A 26,391-nucleotide genomic window follows, 5' to 3' on the forward strand; every position below is an offset into this window, starting at 1 on the left:
ATCCGGCCCTCAGAGCTAATTTCACCCTGTGGGCCTTGACTATACTAATCACTTACTAATCACCTCGAGCTTTCCTGCTCAATTCTACACAGCTTTTGTTGTGATGTGACATGTTGAGACACAAGCACAACCAGGACAAGCGCACGAACATACAGACCAACGTGTGGATTTTTGTTGAATTTCATTGAACACACAAACAATACTTTTTAAATTAATTATGCAGTGAAGCATTTCATTTTCTAATTCTAATAATAAATAATTAACTGGTTATTATTCAATTCAATTCAAGTTTATTTGTGTAGCACTTTTTACAGAACATAAACATAAAACAAAAGGTTAATATAAAGAATATCATAAAGATTAATATAATATAAAATTCAAGATTAATATTAGATAGATTTAAATTTGTTTGTATATCCCCAATGAGCAAGTCTGAGGTGGCTGAGGTGACTGTAGGGAGGAAAAACTTCCTTAAATGAAGGTAAGAAAAGGAAGAAACCTTGAGAGGAACCAGACTCAAAGTTGGACCTCATCCTCATATAGGTGACACCGGAGGGTGTGATTATAAAGATACAGTCTGATAAATGTTTTATTGATCAGGAGGTTGTTGTCCTCAAAGACAATCTCTAGATGCCTCAGGATTCACAGAGTTGGCTTCGTCTCAATGGAGGTCCAAAATCTTCATCGCACTGTAGACGATCCGAGCTGGTACAATTTCTGGATGCCTCGGGATGGGTAGAAAGAGAGAAGCAGTGGAGAAGATTTAGCATAGCTGCTGTTCATAATATTTACAAAAACTAGATGATAATGTGCATTTGTTCAGATGTATTAAATCACAATATTATGGGATGTATTATGTGTATGCCAGACTAAAGGGATGAGTTTTTAATCTACATTTAAACTGGGAAAGTGTGTCTGAGCCCCGAACACTATCAGGAAGAATATTCCAAAGTTTGGGAGCTAAATAAGAAAACGCTCTACCGCTTACAAACTGCAATCAATTCTAAACTTAACAGGTAGGCAGTGTAGAGATGATAAATATTATTATTATTATTATTATTATTATTATTATTATTATTATTATTATTATTATTATTTTTATTATTATTTTATTTTATTTTTTTAACTGTTGAACTGTTGCCATCTGGTCGACGCTACAGAGCCCTGAGCACCAGAAAGACCAGACATAGGGACAGTTTCTTCCCTCAGGCAATCCATCTGATGAACACTTGACATACACAGAACAAACTCTATTCTTACATTATTTACACATATTTATTTATATTTCAATTTGCACATTTTTACTGTACATACAACTGTCTTTATTATATATGTGTTCATTTCTTATCAATGCCGTTCTGTTTACACTGTGGAGCTTCTGTACTAGAACAAATTCCTCATGTGTGAAAACATACTTGGCAATAAAGACCTTTCTGATTCTGATCCTGATGCTGATTCTGATTTGCTTATTATTATTATTATTATTATTATTATTATTATTATTATTATTATTATTGTTGTTGTTGTTGTTGTTGTCGATGATGTTATTATTATTATTATTATTATTATTATTATTATTATTATTATTATTATTATTATATAAATGTTATGAATGTTTCCATGACAACCTCAGGTGCAAAACATAACAGTATCTACAATATAAGTAAATCTTTCAGCTATAATTCTTTTTAATTACATGCACTTTTTTAAATTCTTTATTTATTAAAAAAACGCATTTTATCATACATTTAACCAGATTCATCCGGTTTTTTTTATTTATTTATTATTTATTTATTACATTTTTATTATCTAGTATGATCTACTTCCTGTTAACTGGCGTCTCCATGACAACCTTTTCCTCACAGAAGCGCTAGGCTAGGCTAGGCTAGGATAGGCTAGTTTTCATACGTCATATCAGGAAGCGCTTCTCATTGGTCGTCCCGAGGTTACTCTCGTTCATCACGCGGCGGCTCAAAACCACGCCCTGTTTCCTCAGGCGGCCCGTGGAATTTGACACATTGGCCACGCCCATCGCGTCACAGAAGCGCCTGTGATTGGCTACTCCTTCTGGTTACCATAGGCGTTGACTTCCGGTATGCGGAGGCTGGAATTTCGTGTTCCTCCTTCGTGCTAGTGCTTTCCGTGAAGGCTGTTTTTGCTTGTAGCTTTAATTCGACTCTAAATTGTTCGACGTTTATTGATGTGTCCTTACACGTCTTTGTAGGGAAGTATGACCGAGAGCGCGGTGAACAAGGAGGCGAACGGGGACGCGTGTCAGCACCGGGCGGCGAACGGAGTGAAGCCGGGGAGAAGCAGCGCATTGAAGGGACATCAGTGTCACCAGGAACCGCAGAGATCCGGCAAGGTGAGCAGAGCATACAAACCTCCACAGAAACACTTACAAACACTGAGCAGAGGATACAAACCTCCACAGAAACACTTACAAACACTGAGCAGAGGATACAAACCTCCACAGAAACACTTAGACACTGAGCAGAGGATACAAACCTCACCAGAAACACTTACAGACACTGAGCAGAGGATACAAACCTCCACAGAAACACTTACAAACACCGAGCAGAGGATACAAACCTCCACAGAAACACTTACAGACACTGAGCAGAGGATACAAACCTCCACAGAAACACTTACAAACACTGAGCAGAGGATACAAACCTCACCAGAAACACTTACAGACACTGAGCAGAGGATACAAACCTCACCAGAAACACAAACACTGAGCAGAGCATACAAACCTCCACAGAAACACTTACAGACACTGAGCAGAGGATACAAACCTCCACAGAAACACTTACAAACACTGAGCAGAGGATACAAACCTCCACAGAAACACTTAGACACTGAGCAGAGGATACAAACCTCACCAGAAACACTTACAGACACTGAGCAGAGGATACAAACCTCCACAGAAACACAAACACTGAGCAGAGCATACAAACCTCCACAGAAACACTTAGACACTGAGCAGAGGATACAAACCTCCACAGAAACACTTACAAACACTGAGCAGAGGATACAAACCTCCACAGAAACACAAACACTGAGCAGAGGATACAAACCTCCACAGAAACACAAACACTGAGCAGAGGATACAAACCTCCACAGAAACACTTAGACACTGAGCAGAGGATACAAACCTCACCAGAAACACTTACAGACACTGAGCAGAGGATACAAACCTCACCAGAAACACAAACACTGAGCAGAGCATACAAACCTCCACAGAAACACTGAGCAGAGGATACAAACCTCCACAGAAACACTTACAACACTGAGCAGAGGATACAAACCTCCACAGAAACACTTACAAACACTGAGCAGAGGATACAAACCTCCACAGAAACACTGAGCAGAGGATACAAACCTCCACAGAAACACTGAGCAGAGCATACAAACCTCCACAGAAACACAACACTGAGCAGAGGATACAAACCTCCACAGAAACACTTACAAACACTGAGCAGAGGATACAAACCTGCCCTGAGCACTGAACACCTGAGCACTGAACACCTGAGCACTGAACACCTAACACCTGTCTGACCGAGAAACTTCCCTCTTCACACCAGCCTCAGATCAGAAAGTTAAGATAAGAAATACCATTATTCGTCCCACAATGGGGAAAGTTCAGCTCAAACGCTCAAGCGGTTTATTTACCTCAGGCAGCTCCCCCCCCCTTCCTCCCACCTCACCACACGACCTTAAACGTGTTTATCAAGCTCAACAAGCTAACATTCATCACATCCGTTCAAACAATCTACTGACGGATCAGAAACTAGTGATTTTTTAACCCACAACACCGAGAAAGTCAGTTATAAAATGTCTGGTTAAGTAACCGAGTCCTCAGGTTCCGAGTCGTTAAATCATGTTGGAGTTCTTTTTATTTTTTTATTTTTATTATTTAATATATACACACCGGGAAATCTCACATGCACCTCATGAGTTTATGGCAGCGACACGCCAAAGTCCATTTTAACAAATGATCTCCAGAAGTGACATAAAAATGAGACATCATGTCATGAAATAATATATATATATATATATATATATAATGCGAAAATAAATCCTAGGCAAAAGTCTATGAGAGAAATCATGTGGAAGTAAATATTAATAGTAATCTCGAGTAATATTAAATATTCGAGATTGTAAATACTCTGGATGATCAATGCTTTAGATTCTAAACAATCTAGGTGTTAAACATTCTGGACAGTAAATACACAGAACGATGAATACTCTGGACAACAAATAGCCCTGGGCTGTAAATACTCCAGACAACAAATACACAAGTTAATAAATCCTCAGGACATTACAGACACTGAGGCACCGTACAGGAGGAATGTATGGGATCAGATAAAAAAAAATCTGTACAGAGTGAAGTTTAAGCCTGAAGCAGAAGAATGATCCCTGCTGTAACATACACTTAAGTAATAATAACTCCAAATGCATCACATCACGCACACAATTTATATCGTTCACTTTGCGAGTGTGGTTTTGACTCATTGGGTGGTGTTCGAGTTTTGTATAACGTTCATAGTGAAAGTTCATGCTTTCCTATCTCTCTCTCACTCACACTCACTCTCTGTCTCTCACTCACTCACTCACTCTCTCTCTTTGTCTCGCTCTATCTATCTATCTATCTATCTATCTATCTATCTATCTATCTATCTATCTATCTATCTATCTATCTATCTATCTATCTATCTATCTATCTATCTATCTATCTATCTATCTATCTATCTATCGTGTGTGTGACCGAACGCGTTGAAAGCAAATATTTAAAGTGAACAAATAATATGAATTCGAATTTATCACATTCCCGTAATTATCAGAGGCGTTTCAAAGATCAAAGTTTCCTCAAGACACGATACGTATCACAATACATATTTAACGAAACATGTAGTTTATTTATTTTAACGTCTACGTGCGATTTTCATTTTCTGTAGAGTAAAAAATACAATATTTATTTTATAAAAAAAAGCTTAACATTAAAAATGCATTAATAACTTATTAAAATAATGTTAAAAGTCATTAAAATTGTACAATTTCAAATTGAAAAGGTTACAATAAAATGGAGAAATTTTAACAGCAAATCAGCTGTTTGTAGCCAGATATTGTATTATCTTTTTTTATTTAGATACATTTTTTAATTTAGTCGTAATCCATCGATTTATAATATTTTTTAGCTGCTTCTGAACTTTTTTTAATATGTGAAATTGTAACTCACTTTCTAAAAATCGTATAATGTTTTTCTTTGTTGTTCTTTGCGAATACACGTGCACGTGATGTCCTCAAGTCCCTGAGGTCAGAATCTGAGTGCAGCTAATCCACGCGAGTGGTTTCCATGTTGCCCTGGTAATATTCTTTAGTGACCGGACTAGACGCATTTTTGTGTTCCTGTGAGACATGAGGTTTTAAATTACCTTCTTAATGTGAGCGAAGAAAAGCGTACCATTGTTTTGGGGTTATGACTTGAGTCCAATTTCACACTGGTATGCATTAAAAAAAGTGTAAAAGATTAGCATGCGGCCGGATGCGTCAGACATTCGCGTTGGCATCAAATGCTAATAATGTCAACTTGGTTAGAGAGAATTAACACGAGGGCACAGAAGTTCAAAATGACATGAAATCCATTTGTGTCGGATTTAACCATATTAAACACTTTGCCTGTTTCTAACAATCCTAATGCGTCCTGATAGTTATCACACGTACTACAACTAGCATGTAAAATACTGTCTGTGGCATTATTTTACGTTTAAAGACTCCTAAGATTTCAGCCATATCCTCTTCTCGTCTAAAAATACATCAGATCTCGTGAAGCTAAGCTATTCGGCTGGGTTTTTTTTTGTGTAACTGTACAAAAGTTTCTCACTTTCACTTTGGAAAGTCATTTTTCATTGATTTATTCAGATGATGTTGCTAAAATATTTTTCTAAGCGACTCTCATTACAAAGTGAATCTTTTTGCTAAGCAAATCTTTGTTATTTAAAACTCTGGTAAATGAACATTTTTGCTAATTAAAACGTTATGATTTTTTTTTTTTTTTTTTTGCTTTGACGGTTTTTAGACAAGTGAATCATTTAACTGAATCATTTAACCGATTCACTTGGTTTAAAATAAGTAATCTTCTTTTTTTTTTTTTTGCTATGCGAATCTTTTTTTATTTCTGACTCACAGCTCCACCAGACCGAGTGTAATGGAGGTTTATACAGCAAGCCGTTCATCGAGTCATTCGACGAGACTCCGATGCTGGTGGCCGTGCTCACGTACATGGGCTACGGCATCCTCACCATCTTCGGCTACCTGAGAGACTTCCTCCGCCAGTCGAAGATCGAAAAATGTCACATAGCTAGAGAAAGAGAGGAGCAAAAGGTAAAATTCATTTATTTACAGCAAACAACCGTGACGCTGATCTATGGTTTAAAAAAATATTTAAAAAAAAAAAATTGTTTGAAAGTCTGCAAAGGTTTTTTTCATTTAAAAATGGTCTCTAGCTGTAACCGTACTGAACACAATACACACACATGCACTGACCTACACCACATATACATCCATGTCTACAGCACCACCGTATCAAACTGGTTACATTTACACACCGTTTTTTCACTTTACACATGATGTCCTTCACGTTTCAGTCAATTGATGTCTTGCACTGATGCACTTTATGTGGCTAGGACTAACTTACTTAAGTCCTTAGCTCTGTCTTTGTTCTATGTAGCTCCATGGTCCTAGAGAAACGTTGTCTCATTTCACTGTGTACTGCGTCAGTTATACTGTATATGGCTGAAATGACAATAAAAGTCTCCTGACTTGGCTTGAGCTAGTAGCTGGACTGATGAAGTGCCTAAAGCTACATAATATACATAAACGCAGGTGATTTTATGTCTGTATCTAGACTGCGGTCCTCTCCTTGGCCACGCCCACTTAACTCCTTCCGAGGAAGCTCTCAAATACTGAAAAAAAAATTCTCTCTGATTTCAAGGATTTTGTCCCACTTTATCAAGACTTTGAGAATTTTTACAACCGAAATTTATACATGAGGATCCGGGACAACTGGAACCGGCCCATATGCAGCGTGCCAGGGGCCAAGATGGACCTGGTGGAGCGAGTGTCCCATGACTACAACTGGACCTTTAGGTGAGAAAACAATAACAATATCCTTTTCTTTCTTTCTTTTTTTTTTAATGACAGCCTCAGTTCTTATTCTCGCACCTTTAAGGCTAGTACGGTTCGATAGAGCACCATATTAGCGTCTCTGAAGACTTTTTTGATAAGAGGAGGCATAAATCATAGAGCAAATACAGAGCCAGCTCAAGGTTGTGTTCCACTCAGGGTGTGTGCATACGAGCGTGTGAGTGCGAGCGAGTGTGCGTGCGTGTGTGAGTGCGAGCGAGCGAGTGTGCGTGCGTGTGAGAGTGCGTGTGAGCGAGTGTGTGAGTGCGAGCGAGTGTGCGTGCTAGTGTGAGTGCGAGCGAGTGTGCGTGCTTGTGTGAGTGCGAGCGAGTGTGCGTGCTTGTGTGAGTGCGAGTGTGCGTGCTTGTGTTAGTGCGAGTGTGCGAGCGAGTGTGCGTGCTTGTGTGAGTGCGAGCGAGTGTGCGTGCTTGTGTGAGTGCGAGCGAGTGTGCGTGCTTGTGTGAGTGCGAGCGAGTGTGCGTGCTTGTGTGAGTGCGAGCGAGTGTGCGTGCTTGTGTGAGTGCGAGCGAGTGTGCGTGCTTGTGTGAGTGCGAGCGAGTGTGCGTGCTTGTGTGAGTGCGAGCGAGTGTGCGTGTGAGTGCGAGCGAGCGAGTGTGCGTGTGAGTGCGAGCGAGCGAGTGTGCGTGTGAGTGCGAGCGAGCGAGTGTGCGTGTGAGTGCGAGCGAGCGAGTGTGCGTGTGAGTGCGAGCGAGCGAGTGTGCGTGTGAGTGCGAGCGAGCGAGTGTGCGTGTGAGTGCGAGCGAGCGAGTGTGCGTGTGAGTGCGAGCGAGCGAGTGTGCGTGTGAGTGCGAGCGAGCGAGTGTGCGTGTGAGTGCGAGCGAGCGAGTGTGCGTGTGAGTGCGAGCGAGCGAGTGTGCGTGTGAGTGCGAGCGAGCGAGTGTGCGTGTGAGTGCGAGCGAGCGAGTGTGCGTGTGAGTGCGAGCGAGCGAGTGTGAGTGCGAGCGAGCGAGTGTGAGTGCGAGCGAGCGAGTGTGAGTGCGAGCGAGTGAGCGAGTGTGCGTGCGAGCGAGTGTGCGTGCGAGCGAGCGAGCGAGTGTGCGTGTGAGTGCGAGCGAGCGAGTGTGCGAGCGAGCGAGCGAGCGAGTGTGCGTGCGAGCGAGCGAGTGTGCGTGCGAGAGTGCGAGTGTGCGTGCGAGCGCGAGCGAGTGCGCGTGAGTGCGAGCGAGTGCGTGTGAGTGCGAGCGAGTGTGCGTGTGAGTGCGTGCGTGCGAGAGAGCGTGCGTGCGTGCGAGAGAGCGTGCGTGCGTGCGAGAGAGCGTGCGTGCGTGCGAGCGAGCGTGCGTGCGAGCGTGTGTGCGTGCGTGCGAGCGAGCGAGTTTGCGTGCGTGAGTGCGAGCGAGCGAGTTTGCGTGCGTGAGTGCGAGCGAGCGAGTTTGCGTGCGTGAGTGCGAGCGAGCGAGTTTGCGTGCGTGAGTGCGAGCGAGCGAGTTTGCGTGCGTGAGTGCGAGCGTGCGAGTTTGCGTGCGTGAGTGCGAGCGTGCGTGCGTGAGTGCGAGCGTGCGTGCGTGAGTGCGAGCGTGCGTGCGTGAGTGCGAGCGAGCGTGAGTGCGAGCGAGCGTGAGTGCGAGCGAGCGTGAGTGCGAGCGAGCGTGCGTGCGTGCGTGAGTGAGTGCGAGCGAGCGAGCGAGTTTGCGTGCGTGAGTGCGAGCGAGCGTGCGTGAGTGCGAGCGTGCGTGCGTGAGTGCGAGCGTGCGTGCGTGAGTGCGAGCGAGCGTGAGTGCGAGCGAGCGAGCGTGCGTGCGAGCGAGCGTGAGTGCGAGCGTGCGTGAGTGCGAGCGTGCGTGAGTGCGAGCGAGCGTGAGTGCGAGCGAGCGTGCGTGAGTGCGAGCGAGCGTGCGTGCGTGAGTGAGTGCGAGCGAGCGAGCGAGTTTGCGTGCGTGAGTGCGAGCGAGCGAGTTTGCGTGCGTGAGTGCGAGCGAGCGTGCGTGCGTGAGTGCGAGCGAGCGTGCGTGAGTGCGAGCGAGCGTGCGTGCGTGCGTGAGTGCGAGCGAGCGTGCGTGCGTGCGTGAGTGCGAGCGAGCGAGCGTGCGTGCGTGCGTGAGTGCGAGCGAGCGTGCGTGCGTGCGTGAGTGCGAGCGAGCGTGCGTGCGTGAGTGCGAGCGAGCGTGCGTGCGAGCGTGAGTGCGAGCGTGCGTGTGTGAGCGCGCATGCATGTCTGAGGGCGTGTGTGTCTGAGGGCGTGCGAGCATGCGTGTGAGACTAAGTGAGAGCGCGTGCGTGAGTGCGAGCGAGCATGCGTGAGTGCGAGCGTGCGTGCGTGAGTGCGAGCGTGCGTGCGTGAGTGCGAGCGTGCGTGCGTGAGTGCGAGCGAGCGTGAGTGCGAGCGTGCGTGCGAGCGTGAGTGCGAGCGTGCGTGAGTGCGTGCGTGAGTGCGTGCGTGAGTGCGTGCGTGAGTGCGAGCGAGCGTGAGTGAGTGCGAGCGAGCGAGCGAGTTTGCGTGCGTGAGTGCGAGCGAGCGAGCGAGTTTGCGTGCGTGAGTGCGAGCGAGCGAGTTTGCGTGCGTGAGTGCGAGCGAGCGAGTTTGCGTGCGTGAGTGCGAGCGAGCGTGCGTGCGAGCGTGCGTGCGTGAGTGCGAGCGTGCGTGCGTGAGTGCGAGCGAGCGTGCGTGCGTGCGTGAGTGCGAGCGAGCGTGCGTGCGTGCGTGAGTGCGAGCGAGCGTGCGTGCGTGAGTGCGAGCGAGCGTGCGTGCGAGCGTGAGTGCGAGCGAGCGTGCGTGCGAGCGTGAGTGCGAGCGTGCGTGAGTGCGTGCGAGCGTGAGTGAGAGCATGTGTGAGTGCGTGCAAGCTTGCGTGTGTGAGCGCGCATGCATGTCTGAGGGCGTGTGTGTCTGAGGGCGTGCGAGCATGCGTGTGAGACTAAGTGAGAGCGCGTGCGCGAGCGAGCGTGTGAGAGCGAGCGTGTGAGAGAGAGCGTGTGAGAGCGAGCGAGTGTGTGTGAGAGAGTGTGCGCTTGTTTGTGTGTGTGTGGAGATTATATTTTCATAACACAGGGATTTTCTCTTGTAGCCACACGGGCCGCGTGGTGAAAGACGTGATCAACATGGGCTCGTATAATTACCTGGGCTTTGCTGAGAAAACAGGCTCGTGTGCTGACGCTGCTGCAGAAGTCACTCTGAAACATGGTGTCGGCGTGAGCAGCACCAGGCAGGAGATGGGTGTGTGTTCATTCAGCACAACACACTATTTATCTCAGTGTCACAGTACACTGTGGGTTACAAAATCTGAGAAACACACACACACACACACACCCTGTAGTAGGTGTTTACACTGCAGGAAATGGGCTTGTGGTTTATCTTGGCTGACTGCACCGTGCTTCTTGTTTAGGTAACCTGGACAGACACGAGGAGTTGGAGAAGCTGATAGCGAGGTTCCTGGGCGTGGAGTCGGCCATGGCGTTCGGGATGGGCTTCGCAACCAACTCCATGAACATTCCAGCACTGACTGGCAAGGTGCAGAGTTTACACGTGTTCAAAATCACGAATTCAATTTTTTGCTAAACTGAACCTGTTGATTTGATGTTTTTAGTTTAATTATTTATATCTCTAATTCCACTTTATTTCTCCCATACACAGTCCATGTAAACGTTAAACCGACCGTTAGATACTTTTTAAAAGTCTAAATATCTTTTTGTGTCATTTTAGAAGGTGTGCTTCAGCTAATGAACATTCATACTTTCTCCCCTTACACACACACACACACACACACACACCTCTCGAACACGTGTCTTTTACTTCACTTCCTCTTGTTACGATAACGAGTGATTGTTGCACAGGATGGAAACTGATTTGAACCCCGAACTGAGAGTAAACTTTAGGAATAGTGTCACGACAGCACTACAGTTCAGTCTACTGTGCCACCCCGAGCTGACGACGTGTGTTTTCTTTGTGTGTGTGTGTATGTGTGTGTGTGTATGTGTGTGTGTGTGTGTGTGTGTGTGTGTGCATAAACGCAGGGGTGTTTGATTCTGAGCGACGAGCTGAACCACGCCTCTCTCGTTTTGGGAGCGCGCTTATCTGGATCCACCATCCGGGTTTTCAAGCACAACAGTGAGTAAACACTAACAAAGGGCCAGAAACAAAACTTTTATTAGAGTATACAACTGTACACACAGCAGGTTCAATCATACGTTTGCATACACAAATCTCTTTCTCTCTTTTTCTCACACTCTCTCACACACACACACACAGACACACACACACACACACACACACACACACACACAAAGACTAGTGTCAAAATCAAAAAAACACCCAGCGGTTATTACACATCACATTATTGTTACACAACTCCACAGTTGGAAACTTGATGGCAAAATGAACGGATGATAGGGGTGGGTGGGGCTTGCAGCTCTGCTTGATGCTGATTGGTTATATGGACCAGATCACAAAACTGTTTATAAAAAAACTTTTTTTTTTTTGCTTCTATGGCACATTGATATTACATTTATTTCATTTATTTATTTGATTTATTTATATATATATATTTTTTTATATAATCTACACTCATAGCTGATTCCGTTGTTGTTAAGCAGCTGCTTTAGTAGACGTTCTCAGATCATGAAAATCCCGGTCACGAAGCTTTAGCGAGTGCTCCGTGGGCATTTTTAGCACATTTGTGCTGCTTTAATTCTACTCAAAAAGCATTGAAACCTAGTTTATAGCTTGTGTACAGCTGTTAAGTGGAGTTAAGTTTAACGTGGTGTTTTTTTTTTTATTGGCATTTAACTGCTTTAATAAAACCTCCTCAAATCAATGAATTGCTTTAATTACGGAAACGGTGACTAGTCCACTAGTTAAAATGATACTGTACACCTACTGGAGCTCGGCCCTGATTTACAGAAGCACTTTAATTTTCTGATACGATCTGTAGTATAACTGTAACACGTCCGTAAAAAAAGAAACAACTCATTTTTTAGCTAAAAAAAACAACTCATTTTCCTTAAAGGTGGGGTCTCCGTTGTTTGAGAAATGCTTCAGAAAACTGAGCCGGGCCAACAAACAAAACAAAAAATCAAAACAAACGTGTAGCCAATGAGCAGAAAGGGGCATGTCTTGTCAATACGGGCGGAGAGAGTGTTCAGTGCGCATTTACTTAAGACGCCGAGGCGCTTTTTTCCTTCTCGATAGGTGAGTAACGTTGGTTTTGCTTTGTTACACAGAACTAATATATGCCTTTGTCCTTTACATCATTATGCTTGTGTGGCATTTTTGCTTGTTTGTTTATCTACAATCGTATTGTTCTTCCCTTCAGCTATGATAAAGACACGTTTCTTTCCGTTAGTCGCCTGGGTTTCGTACGTATGTGTGGGCGGAGCTATTGATACAGGGGTGGGACCCGTTCGGGTTAGGGGCGTGTTTGTTTTGGTGATTTCAAATGTCAACATTGGCTTCCAAACAACGGAGACCCCACCTTTAATGAACCTGTTTTATCGGTACATTTTTTTAAAACATTTTTAACACCGTTACAGATGATCATTTCAGTGGAAAATTTACTAGAACTTGTTCTTTTGTTTCCTGTTTGAGCAAAAAAATTAACAACTCTGACATGCTGAACGCGGAAATAATAAAAAAAAAAATCCTTTATTGACTTTTTAGTCGAGAATTACTGATATATTAATATTTACTTCTGCAGTGTATTATAACACACACACCTCTTACTCACACCTCTCGCTTGTTGACACAGCAGCCTACGTGCTAGTTTCCTTGGTCGAGTTCCAAAGTACACAAAAGAACATCCACCCGATTTACTGATGGACCGAACACACAACGCTGTGCTTCAGCCGTGTTTATTATTTCAGCAGAGTAGCGTTGACATTTTTCTAGGTAACGCAGCTGGAGTCTCTTTGGAGCGACCTCTGTCTTCGCAGGAGCGCTCACAGGCTCTAAACGCTTGAAAAGTCACCCCCGTCGTGATTATTTGTTAGCCGCATTACTCTTAATGAAACTGTCAATTTGCGCCGCAGCGCTAGTGAATCGCAAACAGGCTTCAAAACGAATGAAGAAGTCGAGAGGGACGTGCGATACGCCGTGCGTATTAACGACCTCACTTCTGTTCTCGAGTCGGTTTATTGACCCAAAAGCTGTTAATGCTGTGATGATGATGATGATGATGATGATGATAATGATGATTCATGCTGCTGCTGTGTTTATTTGTTGTGACAGTCAGCAGATTGTAACTGAGGCTGGACCGACCTTTAGCTCTTCTGTACTAAACACGACTGTTAATGTCCAGTCGTCGGTCACCTCATCACCACGCCGGCTGCCACACTGACACAATAAAAGTCCTTTATTAGCTTTAATAAAATCCTCTCTGGTGAAGTCATACAGTTGACCTCAGGCTTGTTGTAATGTGTCAGTGTATTGGTATTATAGGAAAATAAATCAACGATCTTTTAAAAAAATAAATTAATAAAAAATTTGGAACAGTGAATTCGGCAGCTGTTGTGGTCCAAAAAGTAGTTTCCTTGAAAAGAAGGTGGTTCATGGGGATACTGAGGGATACTGAAGAAGAGGGTGGGCTGGTAAGGGGGGAGAAAAGAGATGAGAAGACTCAAGCACCTTGTAAGTGAGAGTAAGAGTTTTCAAGTGTACACGTTGTTTTATGGGAAGTCGTGTTTGAGTCACTCCTGAGAAGCGAAAGAGAGAGCAAACAGCTGAATCCTGACCTCTCTGGAGTTAATAAAGAGAGCTGGAGCCGGTTAGGCAGAACGGACTGACTGATGTTCTGGCTGCTCGAAATAAATTTGTGAACAAGAGATTCAGCAGACGAATCAGCCAAACAAATCCTGCACAGATTGTGCCACGGTTGTAGGTAAAGAGATTTGTATACGCCCATAACAAGGGAGGACTGTCAGGGTGTAGAGTTAGAGATATAACTTTATTAAGATGGATTTAATCTCTGTTGATCTCAAGGAAAATGTCATCCAGGTTTTATCTTAAATTAAAATCAATACCGTTAGTGAATTTTAAGATCGAAACGATTCAAGACATAAACAGAGAAATTAAAAATGGAGCTGCCCAAGAATTGAACCTTAAGGAATTACTGATGGAACATGGAAGATTTTAGAGGTGACACCAAAGGGCTTAATAAAATAAAAAAAATATATAAATGATTCTTTTAAAAAAAGAAAAAAAAAGAAAATAAGTGGCCCTAGAACTGAGCCTTGAGGAATCCCTTCACTGTAACCTAGAAGATTGTAGAGTCGTAGTAAACAACATGTTTATCGTTTGTTCAAATGCAACTTACATTCATAATTAAAAACAACGGGACTGCATTTGAAATATTTTTTATAGAGTTTATAGAGTTATAGAGAAAAAAAAGAAACCGAGCACAATAAAGAGAAGGTGAACCTCAAACGAATGTAATGTCTGTTAATTATCTAAAGAAAAGAAAGAGAAAAAAAAGCCTTGGGGCTATTTCTAATATATCTTTAGCGTGTGTGAGCAGGACAATAAACACACGTTGGTATTTTGCGGAAACCAAAAATGGCCTTAAAGATCTGGCACACATCTGGTCCACATCTGCCGTATAGCGCATAGATCTGTAGGTTTTTGTGCATTGTAATTTATTTTAAAAGTATCATTTACAAAACGTAGCCTGTAATCTGCAAAGGTTTCCGCTCCCGTGTTCAAGGACATTTCAGGTCACCTTATCGTCCAAGAGCTTGCTTAAACCTTCAGCCTGAATACGATTAGGCCACAGTTACTGTTTAATGGATTTCTGAATATTTGCCTGGCTTTTTAAGGGGGTCTTGACTCACGGCATGGGTTTTTCCTCACGACAGACATGCAAAGCCTGGAGAAGCTGCTCAGAGACGCTGTAGTGCACGGCCAGCCCAGAACCCACCGACCCTGGAAGAAGATCCTCATACTGGTGGAGGGGATCTATAGGTATGTGAACGTTTTTTTTTTTTTTAAATCTCCTTATGAACCTGGATGAGTTACCAGGAGTGTTTAATTCCATACGTGAATACATTAGACTGAGGTTAGACATTATGCTTCACTGAGGTTTGAGAGCTAAAAGGTTCCAGTACTCAAAAGAAGAACTACACAGTTAACGGATAAGTTCCTCCTTTGCATTGCCAGTTCATTTTAAACCTTTTTGATAAACTCCCTATTTTTACTCGAGGTTTTTATTTATTTAAAAATTTTTTTTTATTTGCCAAATAAAGTTCCTCATTTTTGTATTCGGAGCCCATTAAGAACCTTTTGACAAACTAAAGAGTTCCAGTACCATAATGAACAAGCAAAGTTTCAGTATCCTGAAAGTATGAGAATTACATGTTTCCTGGACAGGTTCCTCCTTTGCATTCCAAAAAACATTAATTATCTTTAGTGTTATAAATATTTCCAGAACTCTGAAGAACTCTGTACCCCTTTTCGACAAAAAAGAACCAGGTGCTGGTTCAAAGTTGGTTCAACTGTCTAAAGAACCGGTTTGCCTAAGAGCCGAGTCTGACGTCACCGTATACGTGTCACGTTACACAGCAACGTTAGCACAGCAGCGGCAAACACATCATCAACAATGGCGGATGTTGCTTTACTGTTAATGCTCATGGCTTTGTGAACCTACCATCCAAAGTGTACGTGCGGCTCCGTGTAATCTGTATAAACGGAGGTTGTAATTGAGAAAATACATAACGTTATTTTATCATTAACACAGAAAAAAGTTAGCCTTAGCATGTAGCTACCTACTATCATGTGTGCTGATAACTGATCATATTGCAGTAAAGTAAAAGTGTATTAAACATTAGTATACTTAAGGTACGTTATCTAATGCACTAACAGTAGCCCCGCCCACAGCTCCCGCCCCAAGCGGTTCTTAAGTCTAGACCAGCAATGTTTTGGTGCTACTTAAGAACCACTTTTCCTGGTTCAGAGCCGGTGCTTTGGCGGTCGAATCATAAAGAACTGGTTCTAAATTAGGCTCCGAACCTGCACTCGAACTGCCTCGGTGGTAAAGGGGCTCCAGAGAACTACACAGTTCCTCAATGATGAACTAAAATGTTGCAGTACTCTATGAACGAGAACTATGAACTTCCAATATCAAAGAATGAGAACTGCAAAGTTCCAGAACACGTTCCTCGTTTGCATTCCGAGTTTTTAACATTCACATGGTTTTGTATACCATCGATCTTTCCTTGGGGGCCACTTCATTGTTCGGCCCCCTAGAATTTCATCACTTTGATTTGGAAATCCCGGCTCGTCCCACCAATGCTAAACAAATCCGCTGATTATTCTGGGAACCGTTTGAAACTTTTGAATATCGCTAACTCCACCCCTTTTCTCAGCATGGAGGGCTCCATCGTGCGTCTGCCCGAAATCATCGCCCTGAAGAAAAAGTATAAAGCCTACCTGTACCTGGACGAGGCTCACAGCATCGGCGCTCTGGGACCCCGGGGTAGAGGCGTGGTCGACTACTTCAACCTGGACCCCACAGACGTAGACATCATGATGGGAACGTTCACCAAGAGCTTCGGTGCAGCCGGGGGTTACATCGGCGGAAATAAGGTGTGGAAGCAGGAGTGTGTTAGAAGCGTATGTGAGTATAGAACATACTGTAGGAGCGCGGTGTTAAATAATTCTCTCTCTCTCTCTCTCTCTCTCTCTCTCGTTCTTTCTCTCTCGTTCTCTCTCTCTCTCTCTCTCTCTCTCTCTCTCTCTCTCTCTCTCTCTCTCTCTCTCAGGAGCTGATAGCATACCTGCGCTCACATTCTCACAGCGCCGTGTACGCCACCTCCATGTCGCCTCCCATTGTGGAGCAAATTTTCACTTCTATGAAGTGCATCATGGGTGAGGACGGGACCACGATAGGTAAGAGTCACAAACTGGACCTCGTTTCTAAACCACGCCTCCTCTTTTTCTCTCCTCGCCTCCTTTTTTCCCCTTCCCTCACTTGCGTGGTCCGATCCACCCGAACGTTGCCGTTTCCGTAGCAACAGCTCATTCACCTCGACTCACTCGCACGTAAACAGATCAGAAAATTCCGTGTGGAGATATTTTTTCTTTCTTTTAAAACGAACGGAACAAGCCACCAGCGTTAAGCTCTTGGGTTTTAAAAGGAACTTCATCGCAAATCTTCGTCGCAGCGTCCTGTCATTTATTTTCCTGCAACTGCATGACACGGAAGGTTCAAAAGTTCAAACGTTCTCTTTGAATAATTTATGATAATTAGTTTTTGTATAGATTTTTAATCTGTATATTTAAAGCTACTCTTTAAGGAAGAGTTTTAGGAAATACCCATGATGCCTCAAACATGTGCCTTTTCATGTGTGCCACTAGGGGGCAGGACTAACCTAGCGCTTGACCCTGTGTGCCGCCTCGGCCCGTGTTCTCACCTCTACATACTGCAAACTGTAGCACTGGAGGGAGCATTAACAGTGTCATCAATCAAAAAATCCCCCAACAATGAACCGTGTATAGAATTACAGAGTGTTGGACTTTTTTTTTTTTTCCCGCAGTGTCGAGTTCAGTCCCTCTGTGAAAGCTGTTTACCTGGAGTGCCAGCGTTTCCACACCGCCGCACACTCACACTCAGAGCTTTGTTAGGATTGCTTCCACATCTCGGATCAGTTCCTATCTGCAGATCTAGTGTGTGAAACGAATACAGACGCGAGCCAGCAGGGAAGAGAATAAAAACAACTACAACAACACACACACACAAAAAACAAAAAAAACCTGGGGCTTGTTCTGGTAATCCATCATGCAGGAAAAGTAAGGCGTCGATGCAGCGGTACACAGTGTTCCGCTTTCCTCCACACCGAACCGATCGCAAGAGTTACGTCTTATGTGAGGGTTAAGAACGGAGAAGATTTTGATTTATTTATTAAAAAAAAAAAAAACACTTGAGCTTCTATTGTACGAGTCCCTATGAACGAGCGTTAACGAATACGTTAATTTAAAACAAAACAACTTTCGGACCAATGAGAGTGAAGAGACCCTGCCCGAGTTTATTAATGTGATGCTTAGATTAAAGAAGAAAACACGATAACTCATGAATGCGGTTATTGAGTGTAAAGTTCAAAGGTCACTCAGCAAGTTTCTAAGCATCCGGATATGCCGCAAAGACGTCGCGTTCAGACAAACAGGACGATATGATCGTTTTTTTGGATCAGAACCTCTCACGTGATAAAGCATGACTAATCTGCACGCACTGTCAACATTTCCCATTCTTTTAACTGCCTTAGCGGCTGTTTTTCTTTTACGATGCAAATACAGCCCTCGAGACGTTTATTTGCTCAAGATGCCGCACATGCGCTTGGATCCGAATCAGACGTTTCAAAGAAAGCGAGCGAAGAGGAGGGAGGCTTGTGTTTTCTTTTTTTCTTTTCTTTTTTTTTGTACAATTTCTCACTGCTCGTGAAATAAGACTGATTGCTTCTACAGATGTACAGGCGGCGTCCAGGTAAAATATTTAGCTCGGAGTTTAAACTCCAAAAATGTGTTAACAATTACACACGTGCGGCTCGGCCCGATCCGGCTCTTTGATTGGATTCTCCAAACGAAGAATTCTTCTCCCGCACCACTCGATCATGGCCGGCAGCTACGACAAACAAGCCCTCCAGGCTCGACAGGCCCAGATAGTGTGACCAATTTGAGCAAAAGTAGGCCAGCTTACAAGGCTTTGCCCATCTTTCATGCACATGCGGGTTCCACAAAAGCCTTTTGTCTCACGCGGCCGTGAGCGGGTTCTCCTGATCCGGTGCGGATCACACAAAAACCCTTGCGCTCAACCTCTTCTCTCTCTCACCTGCTGACGGACGGATTCCCCGAGAAGCATAGCTAACACGTTCGCGATAGCTCGGGCACGATAACTCCAGCATAACATTTCATCTCCATCTATCACATCCGTAGCGTTTGCACCGCTAACACGGATAAAACGTCTCAACAGGTGTCCCTGAAGCGTGGTGTTGAATTCGGTCCATAAAGGTATATAATATGCAGCAAATTAAATAACGTGCTCAAAACTAGCCCTAGGCGTACTATAGTCTGATAAAGAATCGTGTAGGTGAACTAAAGTAGCTAAACCTAGTACCGCTGTAAACTTTGGCGCTCGCTGGTTTTCAGTCCCTCTCCGAATTTTCTGTCTGAACTGCCGCGGTATTGCAGTTTAAGAGCGAAAGAGCAGGTTGCAGATTAACTAATGACATCATTACAGATTAACTTCTTTCGGAGCATCTGTGAAAGATTACGTTCTGAGGCACGACGAACAATCGGCCGTGTGTGTATTCGGAGCCGGAGGAGGTGGCGGCTCAAAGAAAACTAATCAAGAGGAGGTCAGTGAGGTAGATACCCTCCTGGGAACGCACACGTCTTCATGTTCCGGCAAATCATTCAGCCTCATCCGAAGGTATCCGTTATACCACGACGGCCTGTTTAACCTCACCGTAAACTTTAAGGACGTTTATTTGTGTTAACTTTTATCCGGTCGTTTAAACGTAGTTACCGTAACAGTTTGTTTTCTTATTTAAGAGCTAGTGGAATTAACAAAAGCAGGCTGTCTAAAAGGCTAATGCGTATTTTGTTTATTTTTTTCATTTCTTTGATTTCTTTTATTTATTCGATCGGTCGAGTCGCAAGGCATCAAAAAACCCGAAAATCGGTAAAAGTGGAGAACGAAACCTACAAATCTCACTCAAGCATTATATTGAACACAACAAGGCATCAAAGTAACCAGAAAGTTAAAAAGTCTAGGAGTCACACAGATAAGGAGTGACGCTAAAGGCTCAGATCTTCATGCTAGGCTGTAAAAGGTTATCTAAACATTTTAATTCAACCTATATATTATTCCTAAATCAACACTCCTCTGTCACTTCTGTGATCTGCGTGCGCTCTTCAGAGGAGTCGGTCAGTTTCGGATTTGCTCGGCAGGTCACGCTACGCTCCTGGTCGAAAAACACTTTCAAAGCGGACCGAGATACTCGGAGTCAATTTGCTGTCAGCTGTAAATGTGCTTTCGCGTCTCCTCGTGCACCGTTAACCCCGCTGTTACACAAGTGTCAGGTTTGCTTTGGGCGCCAGCCTCAAAGCCGCGTGGAGTTCGCGTAATCTTCGGGGCACTTGGCCGTCGTTTGATTCCGTCGTTAAAGTAAACGTGCTAGTATTTGATGCGGGGGTCGAGAACGGTTCGCTAAAATAAGAGGTCAGGATTGAGGAGCCAACAGCTGTTGAAGAAATCCTGGGCTAGTTTCACAGATGCTCTCTGAAGAGGCTCAGGGAAGAACAGAGCTGAAACCTTTACTTGAAGTTTAACAAGTTGTTTAGCTTTTGGTTATTTACTTCAAGGAACCGTACTACTTTTACCAGGTCAATTAGCTGCCCTGTCTTTGTTTCCGTGTCCTGCAAATCAGTATATCTGAGGGTCACTGTGGTGCCTAATCACCCCTGTGCGTGTACAGGAGGACTTAACAAACATCAGGCATCCATCTCTGTCTGAAGATGTTGACCAGCTTGGGTAGCGAACTCACTGAGGTGTTCTAGGTGCTCGAGTGGGCTTGAGTGTGTTTTTCAACAGTCAGATAATACAGTTTATTATTTGTTCTGTAATCAGATGGGTTTTATGTGAAACCCAAACAACCACTAATAAACCGATTAGCGTTCCATATTCCAAGGCGCTAAGCGACTACGATTGGCCCGCGTGAAAAATAGGTCAACCCTAGATTTCGCAACCTATTATATAAAATCGCATCCGGTGTCCCGTCCAGACTCGTTAATCTTACGCATGATGAGCTGTGAATGAGCTGCACGGCTGTGAACTGCTTCACTCTCACAGAGATAATGGTTCATTCTTGTCGGCGAGTTCACGGCGGTTCCGAATAACGGACGGCCGAGAAAGCCTGCAAGCTGCTGCAAAGCTTCGCCTTTCCCCGTAACAGAGACCCTGAACTTCACATGGATGTTTGTACTTATCTCGCCTCTTTAGATGAAAAGGAAGTGCAGAGGAACTTTTTTTCTAAGGGGGGGCTAAAAGAAAACAGGGGGAAGTGGCCCCCCACATCTGGAAGCTCTTTCGGGCTCTCTCAGCCCTTCCCTCACTTCAAATCTTGCAGCCCGGTGTCTGGAAGGAGTTATTGGGGGTGTGCGCTGTGAAACTAGCTGTTGAAAGGGTACCCCAGAAAGATTTACTTTGGAGAGGCCAGCAACCCCTCCAACACCCACCCTACGACCCCCACCCCTGGAGGACCTGCTTGCCCATTCTAGGGCTGGAAGTCCAGCAGTTTAAAGTTCCTCTCCAAACCTTATTGCTTTCAGATGCTCATTTTAATCGACAGAGTTTGGGTAGCAACTTTCTTTGGCACAAACATCTCCATTAATTAAGGGCACTCGAAGGAACTGGACACGGAAAAGGTCATAAACATGCCCAGACAAGTGGCTGTCAGCAGTAATAGCTGCTGGTTCGAACGTATCTCGATCAGAGCAGATATCCGGCTGCCATCAAACTACGCCTCGACCGTGACCTCTGCAAGGACACTTAAAGGATCTGATTCAGCAGAACGGATCAGTAAATTCTCAGCCAGCCAAATCAGGCTTACTTCTCAAGCCAGGAACCGGGGATTTTCAGGATTTCAGTTGCCATCTTATTTACATAAGTGCGGGGGAAAAAAAAAAAAAAAAAGATGTGACCAGTTTAGAAGAGGTTTACCTCCAGAGGTTTTTGAAGCTGCATCCAACTCCAACCGAACGGAGAGAGATTATCCGAGGGAGAAATCGGCTATAAACAAACAAAAATATAAAACGGTTCAAAAATATAAACAGTTTGTTCTGAGCAGATGAACTTGAGCACTTTTGTTTCAGAGAGTGATTTATCACGAAGGAATTTGTTTTAGACCGTTGCACGATCTGGTTTTAGAGAAGCATAGTGATGCATCCTCAAAGAATTTTTTTGAGACCCTTCACCACGGCATGATCTGAAAGCCTTTTAGTTTGTCAATCTTTCCATGCGTGGCAAGGACCGGAACTCTTCGGCCTGAGGAAATGACAAACATTTTTTCTTTCCGGGAACTCCAAGGAAAAACCGAATAGGATGCTGATGCTAAGGTTAAGAAGACCTGACGATGCTTATGCACAAGGCGACCTAGGGTATCTCTGAAAGTCGGTGGATGGATGGAAAAGTGGTTTGGATCTTCCAGCTGTGTTTTCCAGGGACTGTAGTGGCTCAAGACATAAAGCTCTGGATTACTGATCAGAACGTCTGGGGGTTTAAACCCCAGAAACACCGAACTGTTGGGCCCTTACGCGAGGTCCTTAACCCTCCCTTCTCCAGGGGTGCTGTATCATGGCTGACCCTACACTCTCCATTTGACCCCAACTTCCGAACATGCTGGGATAGGCAAAGAAAAGAATTTTGCTGTTCATTTTCTTGTTCTTCTTCAAAACATGCCCCAGGATAAGAGCAAGCGTAAAGAGGACGCGTAAACAAAGTATTTAACTTTTCCGCATCGTCGAGGCTTTGTTTCATTACCACGAAACAAGTGACCCGGTCATGACTCGTACAGATCGCTTTATCTGTCAGTACCCAGTTTACATGAACTCCGATTTCACAGCGAGGCAAGGTTCCTTTCGCATGCACTCATCAGACACAACATGCACTCGCAAGTTTGCCGGTCTTCTTGTTCCATCCCTTATCAACATAACCGATTTCAGAAGACAATAAAAAAAAACACTTCGTCCTGTAAAGCCTTAGGGTCAAAACGTGGACAGATCGAGTCATCTCTGAGAACTTGCTCAAGGTGAACGCTTCAGTCTCTGGACATCTTGTTGCAGCAGATCTATCAAATGCTCGTCTTTCCGATAGATCAACACCATGCGGCTTATTGTCTCGAAAGAGACACCACACGTTGACAAAATTCCGTAGCGCCATTCCTTGACATGCACGGAAAGTTCGACCTGTTTTCCAGAAATCAAGCCTTTCCAAACAGGTCACGCAGAGGTCTCTCGCAAATCTTTTCGCAATACAATACAAAGCGGAGCTTTTCAAACACGAGAACTCAGACCCATCCGCTCCGCGGATGTTGTTGATTTTCGAAAAATGGTTGTTTGTTTACACCGTTTGTGCCTCATCGGCTAATCTCGGATAGACGTAGAGCTCCTCTGTCGCTCGCAGGTCGTGTTGTGTAGCAAGCTGATTAGCATCTCTGGCAAGGACACGCAGGCTTACACGGTGCTCAAGTGCGATAAAACCTCATGCCACAAACACGAGTAGGAAACCGCGTCCGTGGTGCGATGACATCACAGGGGAAATTTTAAGAAGTCCTATAAAATCAGCAGGTATAAAATATTCCCGCTTTAATGGTTCAGGGCCGACTAGATGCTTTGCTCTCTCTCGCTCCAGTGCGATGATAAAGTTTATAGCTCAGATGGTCAGGTTTCCTATTAACTCTGCTAATGGGTCCTGTGGATTGGTAACTTTTTAATTGTCTGATCGCATGAAAGGGCCGTGGAAAAAGCAGATTAATGCCAAGCACTTTTTTTTTTTTTTTTTTTTTGTGTATTGAAATGTTTTCTTTTTAAACATAAATTCCAGGCAGGGATCGCATCCAGCGGCTGGCAGAAAACACAAACTACTTCCGCAAGAGGCTGAGAGAGATGGGCTTCATCATCTACGGCAACTACGATTCACCTGTAGTTCCTATGATGCTCTACTTGCCCGCCAAAATCGGGTAAGCATGTGCCATAGGAGACGACGATTCCAGAAAGTTTTATAAACATTTAGGTAACGTTTATACAATCTGTTATACAATATTGTGAATATCATGTCCGATTCATGTCCCATTTCAAAAGGACAGCGATGGAAAGCTGCCGGTGTTTATTTAGTCTGCTCAGTTTTAATGCTAAATCGCTGAGTGACATCAGCCAATCAGGACACAGATGACATCCTTGATCGATTTTCCTGATCAACAAACTGGGACATCAAAATGACTATTATGAAGAATATTAAAGATTTTCTTGACATCCTGTGTGCGTGTGTGTGTGCATGTCTGTGTGCGTGTGCGCAGGGCATTTGGTCGGGAGATGCTGAAGAGGAACATAGGTGTGGTCGTCGTGGGCTTCCCTGCCACGCCCATCATCGAGTCTAGGGCTCGCTTCTGCCTGTCTGCGGCTCACACCAAAGAAATGCTGGACACGGTAATAAAAACACACACCACATCGCTGTGTCCGTCTGTGTTGTCTGTCTGTGTGTGTCTGTCTGTCTGTGTGTGTCTGTCTGTCTGTGTGTGTCTGTCTGTCTGTGTGTGTCTGTCTGTCTGTGTGTGTCTGTCTGTCTGTGTGTGTCTGTCTGTGTGTGTGTGTGTGTCTGTGTGTGTGTGTGTGTCTGTGTGTGTGTGTGTGTCTGTGTGTGTGTGTGTGTCTGTGTGTGTGTGTGTGTCTGTGTGTGTGTGTGTCTGTCTGTGTGTGTGTGTGTCTGTCTGTGTGTGTGTGTGTCTGTCTGTGTGTCTGTCTGTCTGTCTGTCTGTCTGTCTGTGTGTGTGTCTGTGTGTGTGTGGTGTGTGTGTGTGTGTGCGTTCAAACAAAGGAAAACAATCACTGATAAAGGAATGCAAGGCTGTGCCTTCAAAGTGTCCCATGCCGTAAATTAATCGGCAATGTCAGCTCTCTCTGCTCTCTCTCTGCCTCTCTCTCTGCCTCTCTCTCTGCTCTCTCTCTGTCTCTCTCTCTGTCTCTCTCTCTGTCTCTCTCTCTCTCTCCCCCTCTCTCTGCTCTCGCTCTCTGTGCGCTCTCTCTCACTCTCACTCGACTCTCTCAGTTCACGGGTTTACATAAGAAGGGCCTACCACAGGGGGGCTGCTCTGGCTGGAGATCAAAGAGCATCTTAATCTGCCTCCCTGAGGACCCTTGATTTGAGGCGCACTGGGAAAAAAAAAATCACCCTTCCACCTCTCCCCTTCGGCGCTAAGAAAATAAGGCGGACTTTGATATGACCGCTTATCGTGTCAGTGAGCGTCTCTCTGCGCGCGAGGCAGGGTTTTACTTCGCACGCTGACATCATCAGGAATCTGAGGGATATCAGAATAGCAGCGTGTGACATCGTAACTCTGCCTTTTTACTGCTGTTTGTTGTTTATGACTTCTCTCCTCTTAAACGAGTGAGCGGTGAGGCTTCTTTTTTCTTTACTTTCTTTTTTTCTTTTCTTTTTTTTTGTGTCTTCCTTCCCTTCACACTTCCTTCCCTTTATTCCCAACAGGCAGAAGCCACACCTGATTCCACCTGCTTAATCAGTTGTTCTTGGCTTTTAGTAGACTCTGGTGTGGCTTCTGCTTGGTTGGAATAAAAACGCTTTTTTTTTCCACCCGTCACCTTGCAGGACGCCACATCCGGTCACTAGAAAAGCTAGCTAGCTCTCGTTGAAAATGATCTCCGGTCACTTGATTGTTGCGACGTGTGAACGTCTCTAAAATAATGTAAAAAGAAAAAAATTAACATGATTATGACAGTGATTTGTGTGTGTGTGTGTGTGTGTGTGTGTGTGTGTAGGCCCTGAGTGCGATCAGCGAGGTGGGAGACCTGCTGCAGGTGAAATACTCGTGGCACAAAATCCTCCGGTCTCTCGACCGGCCCTACGACGAGACTACATACGAGGAGTGTGAAGACTGAACACCTTCCAGCCTCGATGGGAAACGTGCACTGCTCTCTGTCCATCCACACCATTCACTGTACCACTTAATACACCTCTCTCTCTCTCTCTCTCTCTCTCTCTCTCTCTCTCTCTCTCTTGTCATCATGTTTTTGTTAAGCACGTGAAGCTCATGTTACTCTACTTTTTCTTTTTTTTTTTTTTTTTTTTTTGCTTCCTTCTTTCTTTCTCTGTTGGTCCTCATCTCATCTTTGACATTCAGGATCTTGTCCTTAATTCATTGTGGCATTTATTAGGAAAACAGCTTCAGTTCCATGCTGCCAACCACAAGATGCTTTGGATTGCTTATTGTGCTCGCTAAAGCCATATGTAACTGTAACCCTCACGCCGCTCTTTCGCGCGTACAAAGCATCTTTTTGAATAAGTGGGACCAGACTGGCGGCAGGAACAAATGATCAGTCCCAGAGATGCTGGCTTGTTAAACCACCTCTCTCTCTCTCTCTCTCTCTCTCTCTCTCTCTCTCTCTCTCTCTCTCTCTCTCTCTCTCTCTCTCACACACACACACACGTTGCTCTTTTTTTCCCCTCTCGTCTGGTGTCTTTCATTCTTCCA

General features: G+C 44.5%; 1 protein-coding gene and 1 long non-coding RNA gene across 2 annotated transcripts in view; one reads left to right on the forward strand and one right to left on the reverse strand.

Moving 5' to 3' along the window:
- Window positions 1-1,988: 1,988 nt before the first annotated feature.
- Window positions 1,989-26,391, forward strand: part of sptlc2a (serine palmitoyltransferase, long chain base subunit 2a) — a 25,336-nt gene continuing 933 nt past the window's right edge. Inside the window, exons 1-12 of the mRNA XM_027159698.2 lie at window positions 1,989-2,365; window positions 6,193-6,387; window positions 6,998-7,152; window positions 10,215-10,363; window positions 10,533-10,657; window positions 11,161-11,254; window positions 14,992-15,097; window positions 16,498-16,717; window positions 16,894-17,020; window positions 23,730-23,865; window positions 24,202-24,331; window positions 25,679-26,391. The exon at window positions 25,679-26,391 is cut by the window's right edge and continues 933 nt beyond it. Of these exons, the coding sequence (XP_027015499.2) occupies window positions 2,231-2,365; window positions 6,193-6,387; window positions 6,998-7,152; window positions 10,215-10,363; window positions 10,533-10,657; window positions 11,161-11,254; window positions 14,992-15,097; window positions 16,498-16,717; window positions 16,894-17,020; window positions 23,730-23,865; window positions 24,202-24,331; window positions 25,679-25,798 (1,692 nt within the window). The 5' untranslated portion in view covers window positions 1,989-2,230 and the 3' untranslated portion in view covers window positions 25,799-26,391. The remainder of the gene's footprint in view (window positions 2,366-6,192; window positions 6,388-6,997; window positions 7,153-10,214; window positions 10,364-10,532; window positions 10,658-11,160; window positions 11,255-14,991; window positions 15,098-16,497; window positions 16,718-16,893; window positions 17,021-23,729; window positions 23,866-24,201; window positions 24,332-25,678) is intronic.
- LOC125145999 lies at window positions 2,167-6,186 on the reverse strand. Its single transcript, XR_007144494.1, has 2 exons — window positions 3,455-6,186; window positions 2,167-3,353 (listed from the first exon to the last, which is right to left on the reverse strand). It is a non-coding gene; the product is annotated as an uncharacterized LOC125145999 (long non-coding RNA).

This window comes from Tachysurus fulvidraco, chromosome 12 (genome assembly GCF_022655615.1).
Source record: "Tachysurus fulvidraco isolate hzauxx_2018 chromosome 12, HZAU_PFXX_2.0, whole genome shotgun sequence".
NCBI lineage: Eukaryota > Metazoa > Chordata > Actinopteri > Siluriformes > Bagridae > Tachysurus > Tachysurus fulvidraco.